The sequence below is a fragment of the Peromyscus leucopus genome, chromosome 1 (genome assembly GCF_004664715.2).
Source record: "Peromyscus leucopus breed LL Stock chromosome 1, UCI_PerLeu_2.1, whole genome shotgun sequence".
Lineage (NCBI taxonomy): Eukaryota > Metazoa > Chordata > Mammalia > Rodentia > Cricetidae > Peromyscus > Peromyscus leucopus.
In genome coordinates, this window is record NC_051063.1 from 31769789 (window position 1) to 31794088 (window position 24300).

Below are 24300 nucleotides of genomic sequence, written 5' to 3' on the forward strand. Positions count from 1 at the left end.
GGGGTCATGGCAGTTTTACAACTGTACCGAATTGCCAACTTTAACGCAATACTCAAGTTGGGTGAATTTTATTGTATGCAAATAAATTAAAACAGAACTATGCAGATGCTAAGAATTAAAACAAAACAAGAACTGCAGCTGCTTATGGCCAAGACTTCCTCTGAAGACATATAAAACAACAAGGACTCCTCGGGTTATCTTCCCCAGGACTAGGCTCAGGGAGAGGGAAGTTAAGTGATGTAAAATGCTCCAGCACTGCCCCCTGGCTGCTCAGCATCCCCCACCACACACCCCTTCCCACACCATCCTGGAGTCCTCCTCTGGACGCCTTCCTTCAAGGGCCTCCTCTCTGCTCCCTGAGGTGCAGACCAGTTTTGCTTGCTTAGTCCAAGACCCAGTAGGTGGCCACGACCTACAACTGCAATACACTCTGGTACCTGGCAAGCACACACCAGATCCTTCAACCAAATCTAGTTACACCTTCCAGTGGGACGATGCTGACCACAGACACTCTCACCACGGAGTGAATGGCAACATTTGCTTATATATGCATAGTGTCATTTAGGTTATCTGCAAACGCTTACCATTTCTATATGCAGGTGGCCTCAATGGACGATCTAGAACAGGACAGGCATGTCTCAGAAGCCAACCTAAAAGAGGGTCTTCTCAGACAGGCTGGGGACCTCTGAGACATGCTACAGACAGCCCTTGCATTTTTGAAAAAGCCGACAAATGCTGAGCACATGCTGCTGGGTTTTCCTGAGCCTCTATAAATGTCATAATCATTTTATGTAAAAGACTCTACTAACTACAATATCAAAGTAATGTTAGCAGTGCAGGCTATAATGTTGAGTTAAAAAGAAAAAGCTAGAATGTAAAATTCTGTTTACACTGGAATTAGAACCACATAAAGAAAATGTCAACATAGGCGTCAATGGCTAAGAAGGTGTATGTAGAGAACTGCAGTCATCCTGGGGTACAGCAGGTTTTTTCTTCTCTTTTTAAAAATATTCCCTTCTGCACTGACACTACTGTATGCATAAAACTGAAAATCAGAAGAGAAAAAATAAATGCCAAGGGGTCCTAGCCATGACGCCGTGCTACATGCTGCCCCCCCCCCCAGTTAGGGGTGTGGACAGCAGTCATACTTCGCCTCACAGAGCTGAAAGGTCGGGGCCCTATGAGTTCTGCCAGGTGCACGCAAGTATTTCATCAATTCTTTAAATCATGCTGATGGGGACTGCAGACTGGGTTCTTCCAGGCCAGCTGTGGGCCATTTGCAAGAAAGGATAATAAAAGCCAGAGAACTTGGTTAACAGGCAGGTGAGCGTGGAGACAAAGCGTCAGAGCCAAGATAACTTTCATCCGGAAAACTGTCAAAAGCTGAGGCCAACAAGACCAATGCTTAACATGTTTTCCCTCACAGAAAACTGTGTTGAAATTTCAAGTCCAGTTAAAGAAAAACTGTTGCTGAAAAACAACAACCAACCAACAGTTGCAGAGTCTGGTCATGCTGCTTCCATCAGGATGGAGGACTTGGACTCCAGTCCAGCCTGCCCAGGTTCTCTGCTGGATTCTTCCAGACTGTAGGTTTGGATCTCCTTGCCCATACACTAACTCAGTCTTAGAGAGGAGAACTAGGATGCATTTGCAGAGTTGAGGGAACATGTCACTCCAGAGCGAGTCAATGTCAGCATTGCAGAAAAGCCTAATAAGACCTCAGCTGCTTGGGGCCTTACCTCAGGATGACATGGTTCCCAAAGAAAACCCATTGTTTACCAGAAACCCATGCTGTCCACATACATGGCTTATTGTACTGTTCATGATTCTCTGAAGAACACATGAAAGAAACATGGATGGGCTATATGAAAACCATGAAAGAATTCAGCTCTTTAGTACTGTCCAGAACACAGAGAACATGCTTGATAAATACTGATGTTAATATGAACTGTCATGACTCTACAATAACACGGGGAATCTGAACATGAAAGGCAAAGATCAGAGACTGGACAGCAATCAGCCAATCAGAATCGCTAGCCATGACCTCCTTATAAGACATTATTTCCCTATCTTTGTCCATAGTGTTCGGTTGTCCTGGTGTCCTTTCTAATTGTGTCTGTGCAAAGCACAGCCCTGCAGTTCAAGGGCCATTACAAATGCCAACTTTTTTTTTTTTTTAAAAAAGTATTTTAAGTTTTACATTTAATTTTATTTATTTATTATTATTGTTGTCATTATTATTATTCTTTGTGTGTATGTTTATGTGCACGTGTGACCATGACATGGTGTGCTAAAGGAGGCCTTTGCAAAAGTTGCTTCTTTCCTTTTACCATGCAAATTCTGCAGCTGAAACTGAGGCCATCAGACTTAGAGACAAGCATGCAATCAGCACCTTGCCCCCAAATTCCGTGTTTTCTATGAAAGTCAGTTGGCTGCTTTAAGCTGGCAGTGACCTCCCAAGTCTGGGGCTTGCTCACAGAATTCTCACCATTCATTCTGAGTGCTCTTTCTCTGATCAGGAACCAAGTTCCTGGAGGGTGAGGATCTCCTTTGCTGCATACCTAGCAAGGCATTCTCCAGAATGTGCTGACTCAGCAGGACAGCAAGGGACATCAGTTCCTGGAGGTAAGCCATTTTCATTGTTGGAAGAGAGTCTTGTGCCCAGGAAGGCCTGTGGGGCTGCTATTATGGCACATGACAGCCATGCCTCAGCTCCAACATGCATTAGCAGACTCCAACCAGGAATGCCGGGGCTGACTTTGCCAAGCAGAAGAATGGCCTCCTAGTTCCTGCTTTGCTGTATCACTTAGAGGGACACTTACACCTCAAAGAAGATTCATCTGAAGAAACTAGAACGTGAGATTTCATTTTCCCTAAGGCTTCTACGCCTTGTGTCAGTAAACCATCAATAATTAAACAGCAACAGTTAAAACAAGACCACCCAGGCATACAGCCCAAGGGGTGGGCTGCAGAAATGGTTTGTATGGCCCCTTTATTGAGGGCGACTTTAAAGATCCCTCATAGTCCCTAGTTTAAAATGGTACCTGGTCCATTTATCAAAGTATTTCATTAAATTTGAATGAACAACAACAAAAAACCCAATATACTATTAAAGTCTATATCACAAATGGCCAGAATCTGGGAGGGTTTTCTACTACACACACACACACAATCCAAGACACAAAGAAAGACAATTAGTTTCCTATGGTCTATGCAAAGTGAGAGAAAGTCCTCCCATCCAGAAAGGCCATGGGTAGACTGACTTCAATTCCCCAAAGTGACAAAACTCAAAATAAACCAATGAAACTTATAAACTCACACTAGAGAGCCACAACCTGGTCTACCCTTCAGCTAATCTGAAACACTCAAGGCCAGAAGAAAATAGTTCAACAACTATAGAGTCCTAGAAGGACAGTATAGAAATAAGACAGCCAGCCAAATAAACAGATGTACAGACACATCTGTTATGTGTATGCAAATGCTGGCCACTCCTACACATGAATCACTATATTCCAGTCACATATCTTCACTTGAAGTAGACTCCAGATGACAAAGTCCTAGGAAGTTAAGAGGCCAAGGATATGGGAGTCGTAAACAAGATGAGCAATTATTCTCTTCACGGATGCCACACTAAAAAGATAATATAATCTATGGACAGAGATACACACCATCAATGCATAGCTATAAGCTACAAACTCTGAGATCGTTTAACACAAGAGATATTCTAGTGAGAGAATACTATAAAAATCATCACGATCAATGATTACAACTGTTACTGGCTTGGGAATACATTTTCAATATAATGAATGCAAAGAGCAGAATATAAAGTTATATGTTCTCTGTAAGCAAAATACTTTGGAAAAAGTTGTAATGAAGTGTACTGAAGTTTTGCCAGTTGTGATTTCTGGCCAGTGTGAGTACAAAGAATTTTATTCCAGTTTCCTTTTATCTTAAAGTGTCTACCACAATGTGCCATGTAAATTATTTTTTTGACTGATACATAAAGAAATTAAAATGGACTCTAGCAGGGAAGCAGATCAGTGCCTTGCTTAGCCATCACCAAGATAAGTTTCCTCCTGTAGCAGATGGAAACAAATACAGAGAGCCACAGGCAGACATTACACTGAGAGTGAGAGACCTTGGACCACTCAGCCCTAAACAGATGTCTCCATCAAACGCTCAGGAAACCCTGCAGAAGAGAAAGCAGAAAGAATAAAAGAAACCTTACCTCTCATTAAGGAAACTTCTCTTTGCAACAGATGGAGAAGACCACAACAAATCGAAATGCAGAGTTGTGGACCTCAGTCCCAGTGGATACATCTACAGTACACTTCAGCACCTCAGCCAGCATCTAAGGCTTGGGGATCATTACTGAAGAGTGGGTGGAAAGACTGTAAGAGTGAGAGGATCAGGGAGTTTTCTGTGAAGTTGTCACCTAGGAATGTCAGAAGCTCCACCCATAAAGTCTCACCAACAGGACTGCCTAAACAGACGATGAACAAGGGGGATCCCAACAGACACAGCCAGCATCCATGACTGTTGTCAGGTAAAGTCAAGAGGGGTCAACCCTACACAAAGAACTACATGCAACTAAGGAGAAATAGTCTTCCCCAGGGAAGATCACATCAACTGTTTACCCAATATCAAATGGTCAACCCTGAAAACATACACACAAGTAACATTATACAGACAGAGCAGGTTGTATTTATGCATTGATGAATACACTCACCACCCCCCATATATGTAGATAAAAACAGTTAAAAAAAGAGGTGATGAATTTGAAAGAGAACAAGGAGGGGTAGATGGGGGTGTCTGGATTTAGAGGGAAGAAGAGGAAGGGAAAATATGCTATTATATTATAATCTCAAAAAACAATTATGACAAAAGAAAAAATGTACATATTTATAGGGTGCCATATCATATTTTGGTAGCTTCATGTTTCTTGATAATTTTCCCTATGAAGTAAAACATTTGTTTAAAAAATCCCTATTAGAATTTAAATAATTATGAAAAATTACAATTATAATAAGTAGAAAAACACACCATTGAGAAAATAAAATATAGCCCTAGACTCACGGCTAGTAGGGATATTTAAAAATCAATGGAAGAGTTTGTTTCAAGAAAGAGGAATTAGAGGAAAGAATTTTAAAATGTAACCTGTTATTATTTTACATTTTGTTGAAGAAGTGTAATTTTAAAAGAATACCCCAAATGAAACCTGTGGTTTATATCTTCATGTGCTGCTATTACAAAAGGAAATGTCTGATGTCAGCAACTGCCTTCTGCCCAGTCTCCCCAAGACCCTCAGGTTCGCTTTCATGTCCAGACCAAGTATGATGACCACACCTTAGCCTGAGCATCTTGAGGGCAGCCCTTCCTACACAGTCCACTGTTTCCAGCACTTAATTTAACTCCATGATTTCAGAAAGCCCCAGTGCTCAAGAAGCATTTGGTGAGTAAACAAAGGACTGGCATAAGGAGAGACTATTGCGTCCCAGAGTGCATACATGGTGCCGAGGTCTCTGCCTCCCACCCATCCCTGCATCTCCACTATGGGAAGCTGTATTGACTCTGGCTCCAGGCTCCCTCCTTCAACCTGGACCGAACACTTGACGGAAATCCAGGCGGAGCCCAAACCTGGTGCTCTAGTTTTATTTCTCTTTTCCTGTTTCAAAAGAAAGAGCTGTAGTTAATTCTGATTTTCCTGCAGGAGGGAAGGGGCACTTTTATGTGAGTGAAAGAATGGCATCCCCCCCCACCCCCAGCCATCTGAGGACGGCTCTTCCCAGGAACACCTGTTGGCTCCAACTGAAGCCTGTCCAAATGGAGTCCCCTAGATCCGGAGCTTCTCTTCAAATGCCCCACTATTCTACAATATTTATTCCCCACCTGTCTGATGGCTGTGATAGCTTGGGAATGCTCCAGCCAGGGAAAGCTGTGCCTTGGCCCTGACATGGCAAAGCTAACGGCAGCTAATGTCCTCCCAGAATCTGGTCTGGCCCTGGAGGCCCTTGGGTTCAAACATGCCCTTCTTTTTCAGTCTATGAGGCTTCGAGAGGCCTCTAAGAAGAAGAGGTAAGTACTTTTCATCTTCACAGTAACGTGTTACAAAACCAGGTAATGCCTTTCACTCTGTGCTTATTAAGACTGGTTAATCAGCTTTTTGGTTCTGCTTAATATTCAGTATTCTAGTCATTAAATAGTTGCCTGACACTAAAAGTGAGGATTGGTAAATCAATTTATCCAACAAGGGAACTGTTGAAATGCAGAGGGTAAAATGTAGTTAAAAAAAAACCAACCAAACAAACAAACAAAAAACCCAACCTTAAATGCATAATTTAACATGTAATTCAAAGCAGGAAAAAGATGCCTACATCAGACTCTGGTTTATAATAGTGAAATAATGTTTTATTTTAAAAATTCTAGCCATGAGAAAACTGTGCAATGGAAAAGCTTACATAAAGCCTTATAAAATAAGAGACCTTTTATCTTCTCCAGATCCATGAGCTTGAAACTACTTTATCTATGCGATTTCAAGGCGCATAAAAAACCCCGGTGAATAAATAAAATGTTCTTTTCTCCTTTTTATACAGAAGCTTTAAAAATTATCCATATAAATAGCTTGGCCTTGAACAAACAGATTAAAAGACCTAAAAGGCTGTAGCTTCAGATCATGTCTACGGAACAGAAAATGAATGGCTTTCTTTATTGACTGGGCAAGTTTTCAACGAACTTATTTCTATACGGCCATTCAGTGAGAAATATTTAATTGGAATATATGGAAAAATTCAGTATTTTAAGTGATATACTTATCAAATCAATACTATAACATAATAAACCAATTCATATAGTTTGTCAATGTTCTTTGCATTTTCTCGTGAATCACATGCATAATACAGATGGTCAATGTACAGTACTATTCCAAAGGCCAGGAAGTTTTCTAGATATGTTACTTTAGTTAGGCATGTGAAAATTCCTAATATTTTTCTGACATATAAAGAGGTTTTTACTTTCATAATTGCTTACATTAGAACTATTTAAGTGATTACAAGGGGTCCGGACTCTTGTAGGAAACCTTAAGTTCCATCACAATTAAAAAGCTTTCTTAGCAAGCTAAGTTTAAGGAAGGCCAACCTGAGTTGGATTGTTAACTCTGTGAGCAGATGAATAGTTTTCTACGTGCCCTCAACAAGGTTGCTGCCATCAGAGCTGGCCAGCACCACCCTGGTAAATGGGATCTGCTGCCCAAACAGGGGCTGGTGGGCTCCATATGTGAAGAATTATGTCGTGATTCTCAAGTCAGGTGGTCATCTGCGTCTCCTTCATGGAGTCTCCTTTGCCTACTCAGGGACAAAGGATGTTCTCTCACTGTCATCTCCCATAACATCTGTTTCTCCCTTGATCTCTCACTCACCAGGTAAATCAAGTTACTATGAACTTCACCCATGTACATAAAGTCAGATATTGAGCCACTCAAGGACACAGGTCTGAGAGAGTCTGCAGGGGACACACTGACATCTGCATTGAAGATGATGTTGATGCTATTACAGCGGACACGATGCAAAGCTGGCTGAACCCAAGATGGCTGGACCACATTTTGCCCTACCTTGGTGGGAGGACATGGATCAGACTTAACTTCTGTAGGTGATGTCTGTAACAGCTATGGTTTGAATATGTTTCCCAAAGGTCTATGAATTAGAAGCTTAGTTTCATGTTGGTGTTATTTGTAGGTAAGGCTCTTGAGAGTTAGCCAGGATTAGGAGTCTAGAAGATGGGGCTGTCATGAGCAATTAGTGGCAGAGCAGGAATGAAAGGGACTCAAGCTAGCACACTTGCTCTGCCATGCCACATGGTGCCCTCCACCTGTTTCAGAGCAGCAGGGCTCACAGAGGTGGAACCTGAGCTTCATAAACTGAGAGCCACATACATGTCCATTCTTTATAAAATTACCAGTCTGAAGTACTTGGCTATAAATATAAATATAAAGATAATAACAGTGCCAGTTTAGTTTTATAAAGACTGCCTTAGATGAAACAATACACAGCCCCATCGTATTTTACTGTCATGACCAGGCTGATGATTCTTCCTGAGAGCGAACTGTTCCCAAGCAAGGCCTCCCGCCTCTGCAGAGAAATGGTGAACTTTCAGGACAGAGTAGACACCAGTGCTTCTTTTATTCCAGCACACTTCAAAGGATCAGGCGGGGTGGGGGCATCAGAGTAATTGAATGGTATCTAGCTAGGACATGGGCACCGTCAATGATTGTGCCTCATTTCTCAGGAATTTAGGAATTGTTTGGGACTATTTTGAGAATATTATGGAAGTTTAGAAGAACATTACTGGAGATGCACGTGGACATGTACACACAGGTGCAGGCACATGCACACACGCAGACACACAGACACAGACAGACACACAGACACAGACACAGACACAGACACACACATCTAGTGCTTCAGAAACTCAGGGAAGCTAGCCCAGGAGAGGAACTACTTTCTTAAGGCTTGAGACAGAGTGTGGTTTCTCCAGGTATGTGGGGAGCTCATTCTGATGCATTAACCCATTAACCGACTGGAGAAGAAAATGTCAGCAGGACTCTCATCATAAGACCATGAAGGATCAGAACACCGAGGGCTTCAGGGCGTTGTCTAACACTATTTTTCAAACTCAGCTCAAATTTATCATCCTAGCATGTTCCAAAGACATTAACATGCCAGATCTAAAGTTCTTTATATAACTTTGCCAAAGAAGACTTTTCAGTGTTTTGCAAATTCTTCTATGAAGACTATTGGGGTAAAAAAAAAAAAATTCTTCTTTCGTGTCATGGCCACCTTGTCAAGGGTTGTCAGAGACATTAAAGAGGAAAAGTCACAACCTCAAAGTTTGTAACTTAAGAAATATTTTAATTTCATTTTTGGATATTAAATGTGTTTCTGAACAAACTGTTGCTTTTTTTTTTCCCTAGCAAAGCAAAGAATTCTTTCTTAATACCTAGATGACAGAGTCTCCAGTGGTCCCCAGTTGTTTCTTATTATGGCTTCCCTGGAAACCATTTCTGGGAAGGCACAATTCCCAGCACTTAACTTTGTTTACAACAGACAAACCTGCTTGTGTGGTATAAATAGGAATCTGTCTTTAAATGCTGCTGAAAAAATAAAAGGCAGCCATGAAAAGGAGCCATTTCCTGCCCTAAAGGTGGCTTTAAAAGATTCTTAGCTACTTTAGGAATGGCAGTGAAGCATAAATAATAATTATCAATTGCCACACAGTAAGATACTAATTTTATAGAAAAAATTATATAAAGAGAAAACAAAACCAAGCCAGAGATGCCCTGAGAACTTGTCAGCGTTAGGTTCCTTTACGCTGTGAGGCTGTGAAACGCTGCTTTGTGCCCGAGTTTGTGATGTATAGCTATAACCCGCTCTCGTCGTGCAGATAAACGTCGCCTTGTCTCCCTAACTGCACTTTGAAAAGCAGCTTCGCAGTTGTTTGACTTTTGATCTGGGTGGCAGCTAGGCTTGACCACCTGCACTGTGCACGGGTCGTTACTGAGCTGCCTTTGTGCCGTCTCATAACACAGCAATCCTTTTAGAACTGATGTATGAATACGCTAATCTACAATGTGAGTGTTCAACTAAAGTACATGTGGTGGTCGGGGAGGCAGTGGTGGTAGCAGCACAAGGGGGTTGTAGAGGAGACACTCTCACCCTGGATTTCTCCAGTTGGGCTATTGTCCTCACCCTAGCATTTAATGAAACAGGTGTGAAAGGCCTCCCGCAATTACAATGGAGCAGGCAGGGGTGGGATGGCAGGGCCTGGAACTGTAAAATGTTGTTCAGTGACGGTGTATGTTAATAAATAGCCATTTACAAGCGGGGAGGGCGAGGGCTCCATTACTTGTTTATAAGGAAGGCCTAGGGCGCCTTCTTCGAGTTAACAGCTCAAGGCTGCGTTCAAAGAAGGCATTGATGGTGAAGGTAAAGCGCTCGTCACTCAGTCTCATTAAAGAATGGCATGCATGTGGGAAGAAAAGAACGGCGGAAGAAAAAGGTAATTCAAGAATCAGGTCAAATTGTGGCTCACAACAGAGAAAAAGTAGAAGATGCCTTTCTCCTGAGATCAGACAGTGGGCAGAAATCTCAGTGCAGAGTACAGAGTGCACCTCCGGATGAACATGTTGACGTGCGGCCAGAGAGCAAGAAGGAGACACTTGCATGGTTCCAACTAAATTAGCCCCACAAGAACTGGGGTTCACACTCATTCTTCCAGAGGTGGTTGGCTGAGGGTTGTCATGGAGAACCACGGCCCCATGCTGAGGATAAGCTGTTATCAGGAGTGGGGTACTCCTCCAGAAAAGCCCCCCCAGGCTGCCAGCACGTTCTCACTCCCCAGTAGACTACTGTCCACCAAGGGCCCACTTCTGTCCTGTTTTCAGCCTGTGTGTGAACCTGCGCTGGTGTCCGGTGGGAATCCACACCTGCTGAGCACTGTCCTCCCCTGGTGTGGCGTGTGAACCTGCGCTGGTGTCCGGTGGGAATCCACACCTGCTGAGCACTGTCCTCCCCTGGTGTGGCGTGTGAACCTGCGCTGGTGTCCGGTGGGAATCCACACCTGCTGAGCACTGTCCTCCCCTGGTGTGGCGCACTTCTCTTCCATTCTATTCCTCCCTGGCCTATTTCCGTTGGTTTCACCACACTCTGGGGAGGAGTGGGTAAAAAAGGTCTAGCAGAGAACTGAGATACAGTTGCTAATAATACACATGTAGCTCATGTAATGAAGTGAGACGATGCTAGTGTCTTCTAGGAGGATTCAGCAGGACCATGTGACTAAGACCTGGGCCTGGTGAGGAGAGATGGATGTTCCCTTGGAGTATGATGAACGTAAGATCTGTGCTGTGTCAGCGGGCTCTCTTGGAGTCCCACATCCTCAGCCACGTGTCTGTACTCAGGACAGGATTTCTTTTCTAGAACATCAGATCATGGATATGACTTTTATCTGATCAGAACCAATCAGAACCAACTTGACTCCACGCTGTTACCTCAGATGGGATGATTAAGAAGAACTACCCCCCACCAAACCTCAGACATAGTTCTTTTCATTAAGTGTCATAGAGAAGATAGAGAAGGTTCCTGCAGAGGGACAGACCCCCTCCCAAGAGAGGTGAGAGTAGCCAGGATCAAGGCCCAGCACTAATGGCACCATTTGAACCTTTAGTTTACAGAGCACCTGTTATCAAAGCTCTCGGTCTGTTCAGCCATACATGAGGCAGTATATATCCCTTCCTTTATGTCTAGCCAGTTTGGTCTGTGTTTCTGTCCCTCACATCCAGAACATTCTGTCCAGTATGGATGACAACGGGAGAGCATTGTGTGGAGGAGTGACCAGCCGAGCAATAAAAATCAGGGAGGAGTCTAACTAGTGCTGGGAATAAAATCATCAGCTGCAGTGAGGACCTGGTGTTTGCCCACGGGTTGGAGCTGCCAAGAGGCTAGTCCCACCAGATCGTGGAGGTGAAGCTGAGTGGGAAAGCTGTGTCAGCAGGTGCTGAGGGCGGCAGTGGCTGTGAGGGTGGGGGTGGGGGTGGGGGGTTTCTCCAACAGGAAACCGCTGGTTTTGCATTGTGGTGGATAAATCAGCCAATCATACATTAACATATAAAAGAGGAGGGAAGGAGGCGCAGAAACAAGTTGGGGGATCTCCCCCACCAAGACAGTTACTGTGGGAAAATCAGGTGCTTTGCTCCACATGGAACTCTGGGAACTCTAGGGGAGTTCAGCACCGTGGCCAGCTGAAGGCCCTAGATAAAGGAAGAGCCATGGCTCCACAGAAGGAGGGCTATCAGGATTTGATTAGATTACCAGTAATTTGTAATTATCTAAAAATCCTTTGGGAACCTAGGAAGTGAAAAGAAGAACAATTTAAAATGTCAAGTTAAAATTTACACACCTAGAAAACTCTCTTAATTCTCTCTCAGATTTTCGCTAACGCTCGAAGGTTTGGCTGTGTGTTTCTGAAGCACTGATGGTAACAGTGATAACAACCATTTATTGAAATCTTCACAGTGCCAGGCACCGTTACATGCACTGTCTCACCGACTCTCCTAAGGATTTATGAGGTAGAGACCTGTCACCCCTATCTATAAGTGAGGAAGCTGAGGCAGAGAAGATGCCCACAAAAGGTCAATCATAGCAAACAGCCAACTGAGCCACCATCTAACTCTTACGCACATGCCTCCCCAAGCCTACGCAGAATGTCGTTTTTAATAATTAAACAAAACCGGGACTGTTTTCTCCAGTGAGGAAATGGCCCCAGGTGATGTAGCACTAGACACAAAAATAACATTTTCTTGCCATGATATTTGCCAAACACTGGCAGGAAGAGGGAGCATAGGCATTCCTGCTACACACTGTTGGTTTTTATTGGCTCCAATTAATGCTCAAAAACAACAACCCTAAAGGCTCCCCAGGAGCAGAGTCGAAGGAGATGCTTTTGGCACACAGGGGCTATAGCACATCCCTAAAGCAGGACCTAGTAACGTTCATTCTATGCTTTAGCACCCTCACCAAACATCTGTGATGGTCATCTGCCCACCGTGAGGACACGGACGCTCTGCAGAAGAGCAGGAGGGAGAACCAGGCACAGCAGGTACAAGATGCTGACACTGATCTAATGGTCACCATGTCCCCTCCACCGTGTGTGTGTGTGTGTGTGTGTGTGTGTGTGTGTGTGTGTGTGTGTGTGATTACTATGTAGACTTGGCTGGCCCACAATGTAGTATGTAGACCAGGTTGCTTTCAAACTCACAGAGATCCAGCTTCTTCTGCTTCCCAAGTCTCGAGACTAAAGACCCACGCTCCACACCTCTCAATATGTTTCTTAAAACGAGAACAAGAGTCATTCTGAAGGTGAAGCAAGCCCACGTTAACCAGGTATCTACCACATGGTAGGTAGTACTGTACCTACTGGTTAGGAGGGACCAGTGAGGCCTCAAGCTGCAGGTGTTGACTACTAACAAACAGGAACAATGTGGCATTTTCAAGACCAGTGAGGATAATAAGAGGAGATGGGGACACCTGCCCACACATACTATCCAGGGGTTTGATTTCCAATTTACGTTAACAGTGTCCTCACTTAAGGGATTTGTTTAGTGTGTAGTTGGTTCACAGAAGAAATGGAATCAGATAAAGCCCTGCAGTGGCAGGAATCAGCACTGTGAGGATTGGCCGGTTTGTTCTTGTTTGCCACTGAGCCGTGAACTGCTCTAAGTACAGCCTGCCATCAGGGACCTCCAGGAGTCTGTTCAGAGGACCAGCTGGCCTCACACCCTAGATCTGCTCCGTGCTGTAGTCCTGGGGGACTCTATTCTCTACAGTGGTGACAATGCCAGGTGGTTTAGGCTAAACCACATCACAGACATGAGCACGACACAGGGTCAGATACACGTGAGGACTTGCTCCATGTGAGCTAGCCACAGGAGACAGCCTTAGTGTCTCATTCCGTGAACCTAGAGCAACATTCTGAGGTTAAAAAAAAAATGGTTGTTGCTTGTTTTCTGAGGCAGTGTCTTTCTTCCTCCTCTTCCTTTTCCCCCTCCCCTTCTTCTTTTGGGTTGGTCTCACATGATCCTTGTGTTCATGTCCCCCAGGCAGCTGAGACCAAGTGTGTGCCCTGGCCCCGGCCCCGTGCACAAGTGGTTATTAGGAGAATCTGAATAAGGAAACAAAGTTGTTCTTTAACTTGTGAAAGCATCACCATGTTGGCCTTGACGAGGCCACAGAACAAAGGCAGCAAGCCAACTGATGAGCGGGGCATTTAGCCCCACAAACAGGACCAAGACGGAGGCCTCCTTTTCTCGTGGCTGCAGGCACTTAGCCCAGGTCCCACCTGGGAAGACCGAGAATGAACAGAAGTTCAGTCATTTTATTTGGAAGGAGGAACATTTGATTAAGAGCTGAAGAAACTCCAGGTTGAGACCCTGAGACCTTAACCAAGTTGGTGTCCACAGCCGTCACTACTAAGTGAGGCAGTGGGGAAGGGGGCGGTGAGATCAAGAGGAGAAAGAGCGCAGTAGTCCCCTTTGAGAGAGGACACCTTCTACGTGTAAGGCATGACCACATTGCTGATGCCCTTCCTTACAGTCCTGAAAGCCCTGCAGAGCTCAGATAGTACAATAACACCTAGAACCAAACCCAGCTCTTCCTGCACAGTGAGGTCAAGGAGGAGTTAACCTCTAAAGCAGCCTACACTTCTGGTCAGGGCCTGTGTAAAATAAGTCTCTTCACTTTGACCTCACCCCATCCTTACAAATGTCTGACTGTACATTTATATTTACCTGTCATTCGACTAACCACGTTTAATAGAACAGGTGATTTCAAGGAAAAGTCCCGTTGTCCCCAGACTGAAGTAACTGACAGCAGCACACTTGTCAATGTGTTCTCAACAGTACTGGAGGGCCCTGCATTTGCAACGTCTGCTTTCTTCACTCACAGGGGAGTTGCAGAAGACACACTGGCAACCCCCTCTAGGAGCGGAATCCTAGATGCCACAAGGATGCAGACCTCGCTGGGAAGGAAGCCTCCCAACAGTATGCATGGTAACCGTTGTAAAGTATATGACTCTGAGCTTGGCACACAGAAGCTGTCTCCTGCTGAGACCCTGGCACCAGCATGGATGATGCAGTACCCTTGGCATATAGCAGTAACATGTCTTCCAACTTCATGCCAAGAGAGCTCCCAGACTACACCTTTGCTACATTCTATGGGAATCTAGGTATTGCTAGAAAAGAAGCTGGCATTGATAAATTATGAGTTATTATTTACTTGAGAGGTAAAAGAAATAGAGTCGTAATTTTCTTTCTTACCGAATGAAAGTCTTGAAAATCTCTAATTTCATTTTTGTTGACTCTTATCACTATTTGATATAGTAAGAATTCCCATTAAAAAAGAGAGAAAAAAATAGAATTCCCAGTGGAAACACACGTGCCTGCTAACACACACATGGACACTCACATACACATACAGGAAGGGACACTTGAGCCCCAGTGATACCCACCACACCTGAGGAGAACCATCAGTAATCACATTTTGGGACAGTCAGTGAAAACTCCATTGCATGGTTCCAATTACCACATGAGTGGCTATTGTTTTGTAGCTATGTTCAGTATTTTCTGAATCTCACTTTATTTAAAGTCTGTCTAGAGAGCCAGAAAATGAAGTCTGTCTGAGGGAGCTCTCCATCTATGTCAAGAGAAAAGAAAAATGACTTTCCAGGAATCAGCAATGGCTTCATTCTGATGTCATGTTTTCCTCTTATAATTCTGAACAGACCAATTTTCTCCTTTGTTTTCTTTCTTTGGCAAGATGGTGCAGCTACATGAAAGAGAATTTCTGGTTGACTGGACCAGTTGTTATCTCACTAACAGATATGTCAGTATTTTCTGTATAACTTCATTTTTTGTAAAACATTTTTCACGTTTTGATTAAACCAACCTTATTCTATTTCCCTTATTTTCTGCCATTAGGTTATGTTTATAAGCCATTTAAACCATAGCGTGTGTGCCCCCACCCCCACCCCCGTTAGTGCTTCTGGGAGTCCTCCTAGAGGATCTGCAAGGAGTCACCTGAGAAGGAAAGTCAGAGCTGCTTCCTCAAGAGTTAGGTGATTCCTATAGTACATTTGTGTGCACACATTCTCTCTACATTGAAGCATTATAAAGGCAGAGAAAGATGTGTTTGTATTTCTGTATCCTTGGGCTGTGCACACAGACATTAAATATTTACTGAAGACATGAATAAGCAGTGAAAAAAAAGGAAAGAAAGACAGGTACAAGGAGGGAAAGGAGGAAGGTAATAAAAGATTAAGAGCCATGGGTGGTGGGTGGTTTAGAGGCAGCTGGGTTCTGTAAACTTTGTTGCTTACTTATTTTGGTCAGTCTCATAGATAACTAAGTGGACACAGGTAGAGACTCTACAGATGAACATGGGCCCCCTGTCTTTGTGACAGACCAGTCACTGTTAAATAACCTGATGCAAATTATGGATGATGTCCTGCAATTTCTGTTCACTGTACAGATTTAAAAATGAAAATTAGCCGGGCGGTGGTGGCGCACGCCTTTAATCCCAGCACTCGGGAGGCAGAGGCAGGCGGATCTCTGTGAGTTCGAGGCCAGCCTGGGCTACCAAGTGAGTTCCAGGAAAAGGCGCAAAGCTACACAGAGAAACCCTGTCTCGAAAAACCAAAAAAAAAAAAAAAAAAAAAAAAAAAAAAAAAAAAAAAAAAAAATGAAAATTAAAACAACCAGTAATCAATCTGTATAAGAATTGGCCTATCTGTATTCAGTCTCTGACACAAAGAATTTATCATAAAAAACCAACAGGCTTGTTTCTTTATAGGTAAGTGCCTTGCTCAAGGACATTCTCTTCCTTCACACACCTGTGCAGATGAACTGTGGGCGCAGTGTTCCATTCTACACGCTCCTTCAGTCAGAAGCACCTGCTGCCACACAGTGTGGCTATGTAGTCTTAGTGAGAACCAGGGGTAGAGAACGTGGCTTCCTCCACAGTACACCTCCTCAGAGTTGGGAATCAAATGCCACGTGAGCAGGGCGATGGAATGGGGACAAAGCATCAGTCAGAGCCTTGAGTGACTGTGGCACACAAAAGAGCACTGGTCCCCAATTGAAGAGACTTACTTTTTAGGAATTAAGTACCAAATAATTAAGTCCCATTGGCAAAATGTTTGCATTTCCCCCACAGAAAATCAACTGTCCAACATGTGGGATAGTAATTAGAAACAGAACCCTAAACCACCACTATGCATTTGGGCCCCAAAGTCTGAGTGACAGCACTGACCGCAAGTGCCTTCCTAGGTGTCTTGGCTGACACCCACATGCCAGCTGTGTCAGGAAACATAGTGTCCTACATGGAACACCAAAAGACCCTAGAGCATCCTCGGCTCAGGCACAGCAAGGTGATGCTCATCTGGGGATTTTTATTTCTGTTTATCCTCCAGACACATCCTGAAAGGGGGTGAGTCAGTGGAGGACCGAACATGCCTACAAAGGAAATCCCAGGTAGATACACCGGAGTCATTTTCCTCAGCAGGCATGTGAAGCCTCCTTGGGAGTGTGATTTCCCTCCAGAAAGCCCAAAGGCTGCACAAGTTGTTTGCATTTTCACCCTCTCTAAATGATTTGCAAATTTATTCAAACACAATATGAAAGGATGCTCTATTTGTTGAGGTAACTGTCTGCAGTGTCCTATACTGAGGGGTGAGGTACATCAAGCAGAAACATGGGCAGAAGCACATTGGCTGAGAAAGCCATAAATCCTTATTTGAATCTGCCAACCTGAAAGCCAGGAGTAGCCGGAATAAACTATTTTTCTTAAATGCTACATCTGATTAAGCCATACCATCAAGTGACAGCTGAACTTTAACATTAATATGATATTATTTAAATAACCACATGATTTTTTTAACACTAAAAATGATGAATGATTTCTGGACAGCTCAATGGACAGAAAGCAGGAGGACTCTTTAATGAGATTTGACAAGATGGAGACATATGCAGAATGCTCGTTACAGCTCACATCGCAGGGCCCTCCCCGGGAAGCAAGAGAGGCAGCTCTCCGTTCTTTGTGTTGTCTCTAGGCACTGAAGCATTCCCTTAGTTGCCACAGTCTTCTCTGTGGACTGGGAGTTGTTTTTAGGTCAGTTAAGCGCCCACAGATTTTTGGTTCTGGGTTGGGATGGCCCTCCAGGGAAGGGAAGGGTGGAGGGAAACTTGGTTGGTAATGTCCTGGGAACTTGAGGCTCACCACTGATGGGGTCATAGAGAAATCACATCAGCTCGAACATGTAACAGTCACACATTTACTTGGTTCTTACACGATAAATGTTTAGCCCCACAAACATAGCTTTTGGAAAGGACTGTCCACGGATGCATGAGCAGAGGAGCTCTCCCTTTTTACTACAGTTATCTGAAGAGAGGAGTTTGCTTTTTTTAGGCTCATTATCAGCACTCCTCATCCATCTCACTCCTCAGCTCCAAACCGACAAAATCACAGTAGACAATCTTTTTACTTTGTATAGTATAAGTGAAAATAGTAAGTTCAGAATAGACTTAGACTATTACCCATCTTTATTCATTTACTTTTTATATTCTTCTGAATATTTCCTATCAGTCAAAGCTTAGTCACACACAGTACTTAAAAGATTACTCTGATAATTGTGGCATTCTTATAAATCATCTTTAAGTATGTACAGGAAGCCACAATGCTTCCCTAAGCAACCTCCTTCTCAGCAGTGAAACAAGACAACAAGCAAAGCTGTACCCAGCGTTCCCCGGATGATGGCAGGCCTGCATTCCCTGTCAGAATTGAGAGGGAAGTCAGTCAGTATGCTCCTGCCACAGGCCTTCCTCAGGCTATGAAAAATGCTTCTTGTCTAACCCTAATGTTTCCCTAGCTTGAGGTAAGTCCTCCAGCTCAAGCCTTGTCTCTAATCTGAGTTACTCATTATGTGGGTAACTCAAAAAAGGGTTAAAACCAGCGTTCTGTATTTCAAAGGGTGTTGACACAGCCTAGGAGGGAAGAGAAGGACCCAGGAGCCTGTAAGATGCCCCATCCCAGTGGGACAGAAACAGTTAAAAAGAGAGAAACAGAAGATCACTCCCTACCTGGCTCTTACCTTCGCAACATCCCCGTCAGAATCCTGGAACTTTTCCCCAAGTTTGCATCCGTTTCCCGGAGCTAAAGGGGAAAATGTGGTGGGAACAGAAGAACATGGAAGGAACGTTAGCACTCAGAGGAGTTTACAGCACCTGCTGCTGAACGGTAACCAAATTCCACGGCACAAGAGCCCAACAGTAAGATGCACTTGAGACACTCACACAGACAGACACATTTGGGACACTCACACAGACACACTTGGGACACTCACACAGACACATTTGGGACACTCACACAGACACATTTGGGACACTCACACAGACACACTTGGGACACGCACAGACACACTTGGGACACTCACAGACACACTTGGGACACACACACACTTGGGACACTCACAGACACACTTGGGACACTCACAGACACACTTGGGACACTCACACACACACACTTGGGACACACACACACACTTGGGACACTCACACATACACACTTGGGACACACACACTTGGGACACACACACACACACTTGGGACACACACACACTTGGGACACTCACACACACACTTGGGACACACACACACTTGGGACACTCACACACACACACTTGGGACACTCACACACACACACTTGGGACACTCACACACACACACTTGGGACACTCACACACACACACTTGGGACAATCACACACACACACTTGGGACAATCACACACACACACTTGGGACACTCACACAGACATACTTGGGACACTCACACAGATACACAGTTCTTAGATTCAGAGGACGACACAAGATGATTAAAAGTGGATACTTGAACAGGATATAAAAGCAAATGCTTCATGGGCAGTCAGGGTTTAACATTCCTGGGGGAATTTATCTTTAATATATGAATGTGCAAAGTTCTAAAACTATAAATGGAAACAAAATGAGGGTGAGGAAGAATGAGGGCATTTTTATAATCTTTGTTCTGAAAGATTGATGCGCTCCAAAATCTCCCTCAGAGGCCTTTTTCTTAGCCATGGAGTTAATAAAATATTTACCTGAGGGGTATTCTGAGACGAGGGGAAAACCAGCTGCTTGTTCCTCCATCTCAAGCCCTTGTCTTCTCTTCCTATACTGGGCCCTTGCTCACCCTAGTCATTCTTCCACACCTCTCCTTACAGCTACGATGTTGCTATCTTGTGTCCACCCCAGTGGCCTTTTATCTATGTCTTCTCATTTATGAACATGTAACTGATGGCATGATCCATACTCACTCGGTCACGTGCTCGCTGTATCTTTTCTCTGTCATGACTAAGGTTTTCCAACATCTCTTGGCCAATTTGCTCTATGGAAAAGAAAAGAAAACATAAGGAATGGTAACTTAGGGTATATGCAGAGCAGACATACCCCCACCCCCAAAGTACCAGAATGATCATGGATATAGAAGCAAGATTAAAGCGGTGTGTCCTTACATACCAGATACATTTTAATTAATGTATTTGAAATATATAAACAGTATTTGATAAATTTACCTATCTTGAGGATGACTGGGTGCAATTAAAAGCAGGCTGCAGCCAAGATAGCATCAATGAGTTAATGGTGATGTGACTTTTCAAAGGCCACTCAAATAAATTCCCAGCAAAATGGAGAGCCCAGGTGTAGTGATTAATTACTTTCCACTGTGGAGTACAGCATTTGATTTTACACACTGAGAGTAACATGGAAGAGTCCTGTCCTTCTCTTATGGCATTGTTTACCTATGTAAGGCAATATATTCATTTACAACAGTTGTGATTTTAATGCATGTAATCCTCAATTTCTTCCCCTACTGCATTTAGTGGTAGTGAGACTATCTCTTTGCCTCCACTCTCCTGGAAGCAAGAGCTCATTTCATGTGTTATTAGCTGCTGGAGATTCTTGAGTCAAACCAGGCAAGGAGCACTTTACCTTCCAAATGCTTAGACTACTACACAGCACTTAGCTCAATTCATTAAAAGCCACACTGTTGACTGAAATGAAGATTTCCCTGTCTCAATGATCTCACTTGCTTTCACTTGGCAGTCTCTCCTCTGACTACAGCCACTTTATCAGACACGAAGTATGACCTGATCTTGCAAATACACAGCTACTTAGAATGATTTTTTTCACTTCCATTCACCATCACCAAGAGGTGCCTTACTTACAAAAGAAGAACCTCAAACTGCCTTTGTCAGCATTCGCCACCATAAAAATGGTCACATGCATTGCTGTACATAGATCCCTACACTTTCACAACTTTGAGCATGCCTTCCCAGCCCATGATTTTCCACATAAAGTATTTCTTCTTGGATGTATTTCAACTCTTTATCACAGACTTCATAGTTTCCCCTTAAGGTACAATTGTAAAACATGCATGGTTTCTAGCAGACACATCACAAAAATAAAGACAGTGAATGAAGCCACCAAAGTTGAACATCTTTCATCCTGGTTTTGCATCAAAACCACTAGAAATACTCAACTTTGTCATACTGTTTCTACTGATTTTTGTTGCTTTAATCATTAAAATATAGCAATTATAAATAATTTATAACAAAAATCTATAATATGTATGATCACCACAAAGTCATTATTTCAGGAAAACACTATTCAATACTACCTCCTATCAAAATAGACCATATTAAAATACATGATTTCAAACAAATGGAAAAGAGATTATTGATACTGTGTCTAACATCCCAATTAGTATTTATGGAAAGAATAAAGAACCGAAGAAGGAGGTAGAGAGAAAAACGAAGTCCCAGCAAGGTTCAGACTGTTGTTCTTCCAAGGCCTTGAAGCACAGCCCCTGAGCAGGCAGTTCTGGATAGCAAATGCAAGAGCCTCAAGTCTGTCAGGTTTGCCAGGGAGAACACCACTCTGAACTGATCTGTAGTCCTCTACTCAAGGTATCAAGGGAATAAGAAGTCAAGAGTTGGGCTGTTCTTGGAGTCATAAGCCACACCCACAAACTCCTTATTTCTGGTAGGTGACTCAGCAGCACAAGTATTAATCCCATCTTGCAAGAGAGTAGATACTTGCAAAAATGTGGCCCTGGTCATCTTTGTTGGGAACAAAACCCTTCATTTCTTAGCCACTATCTTATATTTTAATACATTAATAAAGAAAATCCCAGGTAGATATATTAGAGATGATCAGTCTTATGGACAAAAATATATACAAAGAAAGTAATACTTGTATATCAAATAAAGCAAATTAGAGGAGGTTGCTTTTAATACAATCCTTTGTCAGATAGCATTAGATATTTAGGGATTATTTAATTTAAAAATTCTAAGATGGTTAGTTTGACTTTTCTTGAATTACTTAAGTTAAAAACACTCACCAAAAACACCAGTAAAGCATTCAAGAAGGCTGGAGACATGGCTCCGTGGTTATAGTGCTGCCTGCTCTTCCAGATGATCAGTCCCCAGCACCCACACTACAGCCTACAACTGCCTCTGTAACCCCAGTCCCAGATATCTGAGCGTACCAGGCACGCACATGGTGCAGAAACACATACAGACAAAACACCCACACACATAAAATAAAACTAAGAAATATTACCTGAAAAAAGGGAGTTCCGGGGCTGGAGAGATGGCTCAGCAGTTAAGAGCACTGGCTGCTCTTCCAGAGGTCCTGAGTTCAATTCCCAGCAACCACATGGTGGCTCATAACTATCTATGGTGGGATCTGATGCCCTCTTTTAGCATGCAGGCATACATGCAGTTAGAGCACTCATATGCATAAAATAATTAAAAGAAAAAAGGAATTCAAGCTCACAGACTTGAAATAATGGCAAATGTGACATGTCACATCTACAATTTTAATTCCTTAAATTTTCTTGTGGTCTTTGACAGGAATAGCTAGCATGCACCTATGATGCAGTTAGAGATGCACACTTTATAGTACCCTTGCTGACACTAAGCATCTTCCTAAGGTTAGGAAACAATGGGAAGCACAAAATAATGCTGATTTTTGCATGTTGCAGCTCTACATGTCAGTGTGACATGATGAATGAATTCCTGGAAGGAAGACTTCCTTCCTGTCCTTCCATTTTCTCCACAGAGGTCCTGGGAATCATCCTGGGGATACAGCACTCAAACACATAAAATGAATTGTTTTTACAATTGCACAGAATCAATCATAGTGTCCACCCACAGCCCTTTTATTTATAGGGCACACACTTGCAGAGGGTCTTTGGGTAACACAGCATCCCCTCTCCAGCCTTTTGCATTCTGTATACAATAGGCATTCAATACTTTCCTGTCTCCAAGTGAGCAGAACTAAGAAGGAAATAGGTAACACAAATCTAGCAGGACACTTCCTGCAGGACCTGCCTGGCATCTCCAATGTAGATAAGATCTAGGCTGAGGAGTGCATATCTCGGAAAGCCTTTTCATTCATAAAATAATATTTGACAAATTGTATGCACTCATCATGAGGTAAACACAAGTGAGTCTTGAAAAGAAATTGGACCTGTACTTTAGCAATGAATGGATTAAAATATTCCCTATGAAAAGTCAGATGTGACTGGAGCTTACATCATGTTACAAATATAGCTGAAGAAAAAGGTGCCTCCAATCTAATTCAGCACAAAATGTTCCATCTGATAAATTCAAAATATATATTTTTAAATTGAGCCATTATGCTAGGAGCAGAACGGCCCACTCTCCAGAAGGTACTGATTACTCCTCAGCATGACTGTACTTAACTTTCCCTTTACAACCTTTGTTAAGGATGTGGTTTCCACAAAATTATTTTTAAAAGTGAAGGACACCAGTTGAGTCTTCTTTAAATTGCCAAGAGGAGACGAGGTTATTTTCCCAACACTTGAAAATGCCATTAACAACCCAGGAGCATGGGGAAGGCACCCACAGTGACTTGGCACTTGTCATCTGGACTGTGTCCTGGTGCACCCAGACTTAAGAGCTGCACTCGGTACTGAAGAATCTTTGGTGCTCCTGACACAGGGAAAGTAGTGTGCCACAAAGACAACTTTTCACCATCTCTCTTCATTTGAAACTCAAGACATGCGAGGGGCTTCTGCTTCCACTATGATGTAGAAAGTGCACAAAAGACCACTTATCCAGATTGCCTCTCACTGCCTATAGGCTTTAACACCCTTTCCAAAGTAAGGGAGAATTTCACTTTGGATTAACTTTAAGGAAAACATTTCTGTGAGCCTTAGTTTCCTTCGAAGTAAAGTGAGGGTCAGACTGGACGACCTGGCTCAAAAATATTAGGACACGACGGCTCTAGACACAAGGTAGAGCACGTAAGCAACAGTGTAAGAGCCAACTCAGGGCTACTGATGCAGGATTCAGATGCATACCTAGAGAAACAGCAAACTAGTGAATACACTTGAGGCTTGTGTATGCCTGTGTGTGTGCATGTGCATGTGCGTGTGCGTGTGCGTGTGCGTGTACGTGTGTGTGTGTGTGTATGTATGTATGTGTATGCATATTTTAAGGGAATTATGTTTAAACATTCTCTCCACAGCAGCTGAGTGTATATTCTATTTTGCTTTAGGATGGTCACATGTATCATTAAGCAATTAAAAAATCATTAGTGTTACTTTTATCAAAGTCATAGTACCAGAACCTCCCCTCAGTTACTGGTTTCCTGCAGATAA

The 24300-nt window shown here is 43.2% G+C and overlaps 1 protein-coding gene across 7 annotated transcripts in view; it reads right to left on the reverse strand.

Annotated features, from left to right (window-relative positions):
- Nucleotides 1–24300, reverse strand: part of Vti1a (vesicle transport through interaction with t-SNAREs 1A) — a 318865-nt gene that overhangs the window by 107743 nt on the left and 186822 nt on the right. For 2 of the 7 annotated variants that reach the window (XM_037206054.1, XM_037206049.1), the window contains 3 exons: nt 19928–19998; nt 18688–18749; nt 17513–17818 (listed from right to left, as the gene is read on the reverse strand). In XM_037206054.1, the coding sequence (XP_037061949.1) occupies nt 17710–17818; nt 18688–18749; nt 19928–19998 (242 nt within the window). In that variant the 3' untranslated portion in view covers nt 17513–17709. Of the gene's footprint in view, nt 1–17512; nt 18368–18676; nt 18750–19927; nt 19999–24300 lie in introns of those variants that run through there. The other 5 variants (XM_028875086.1, XM_028875085.2, XM_028875090.1 and 2 more) reach the window with 3 other exon arrangements.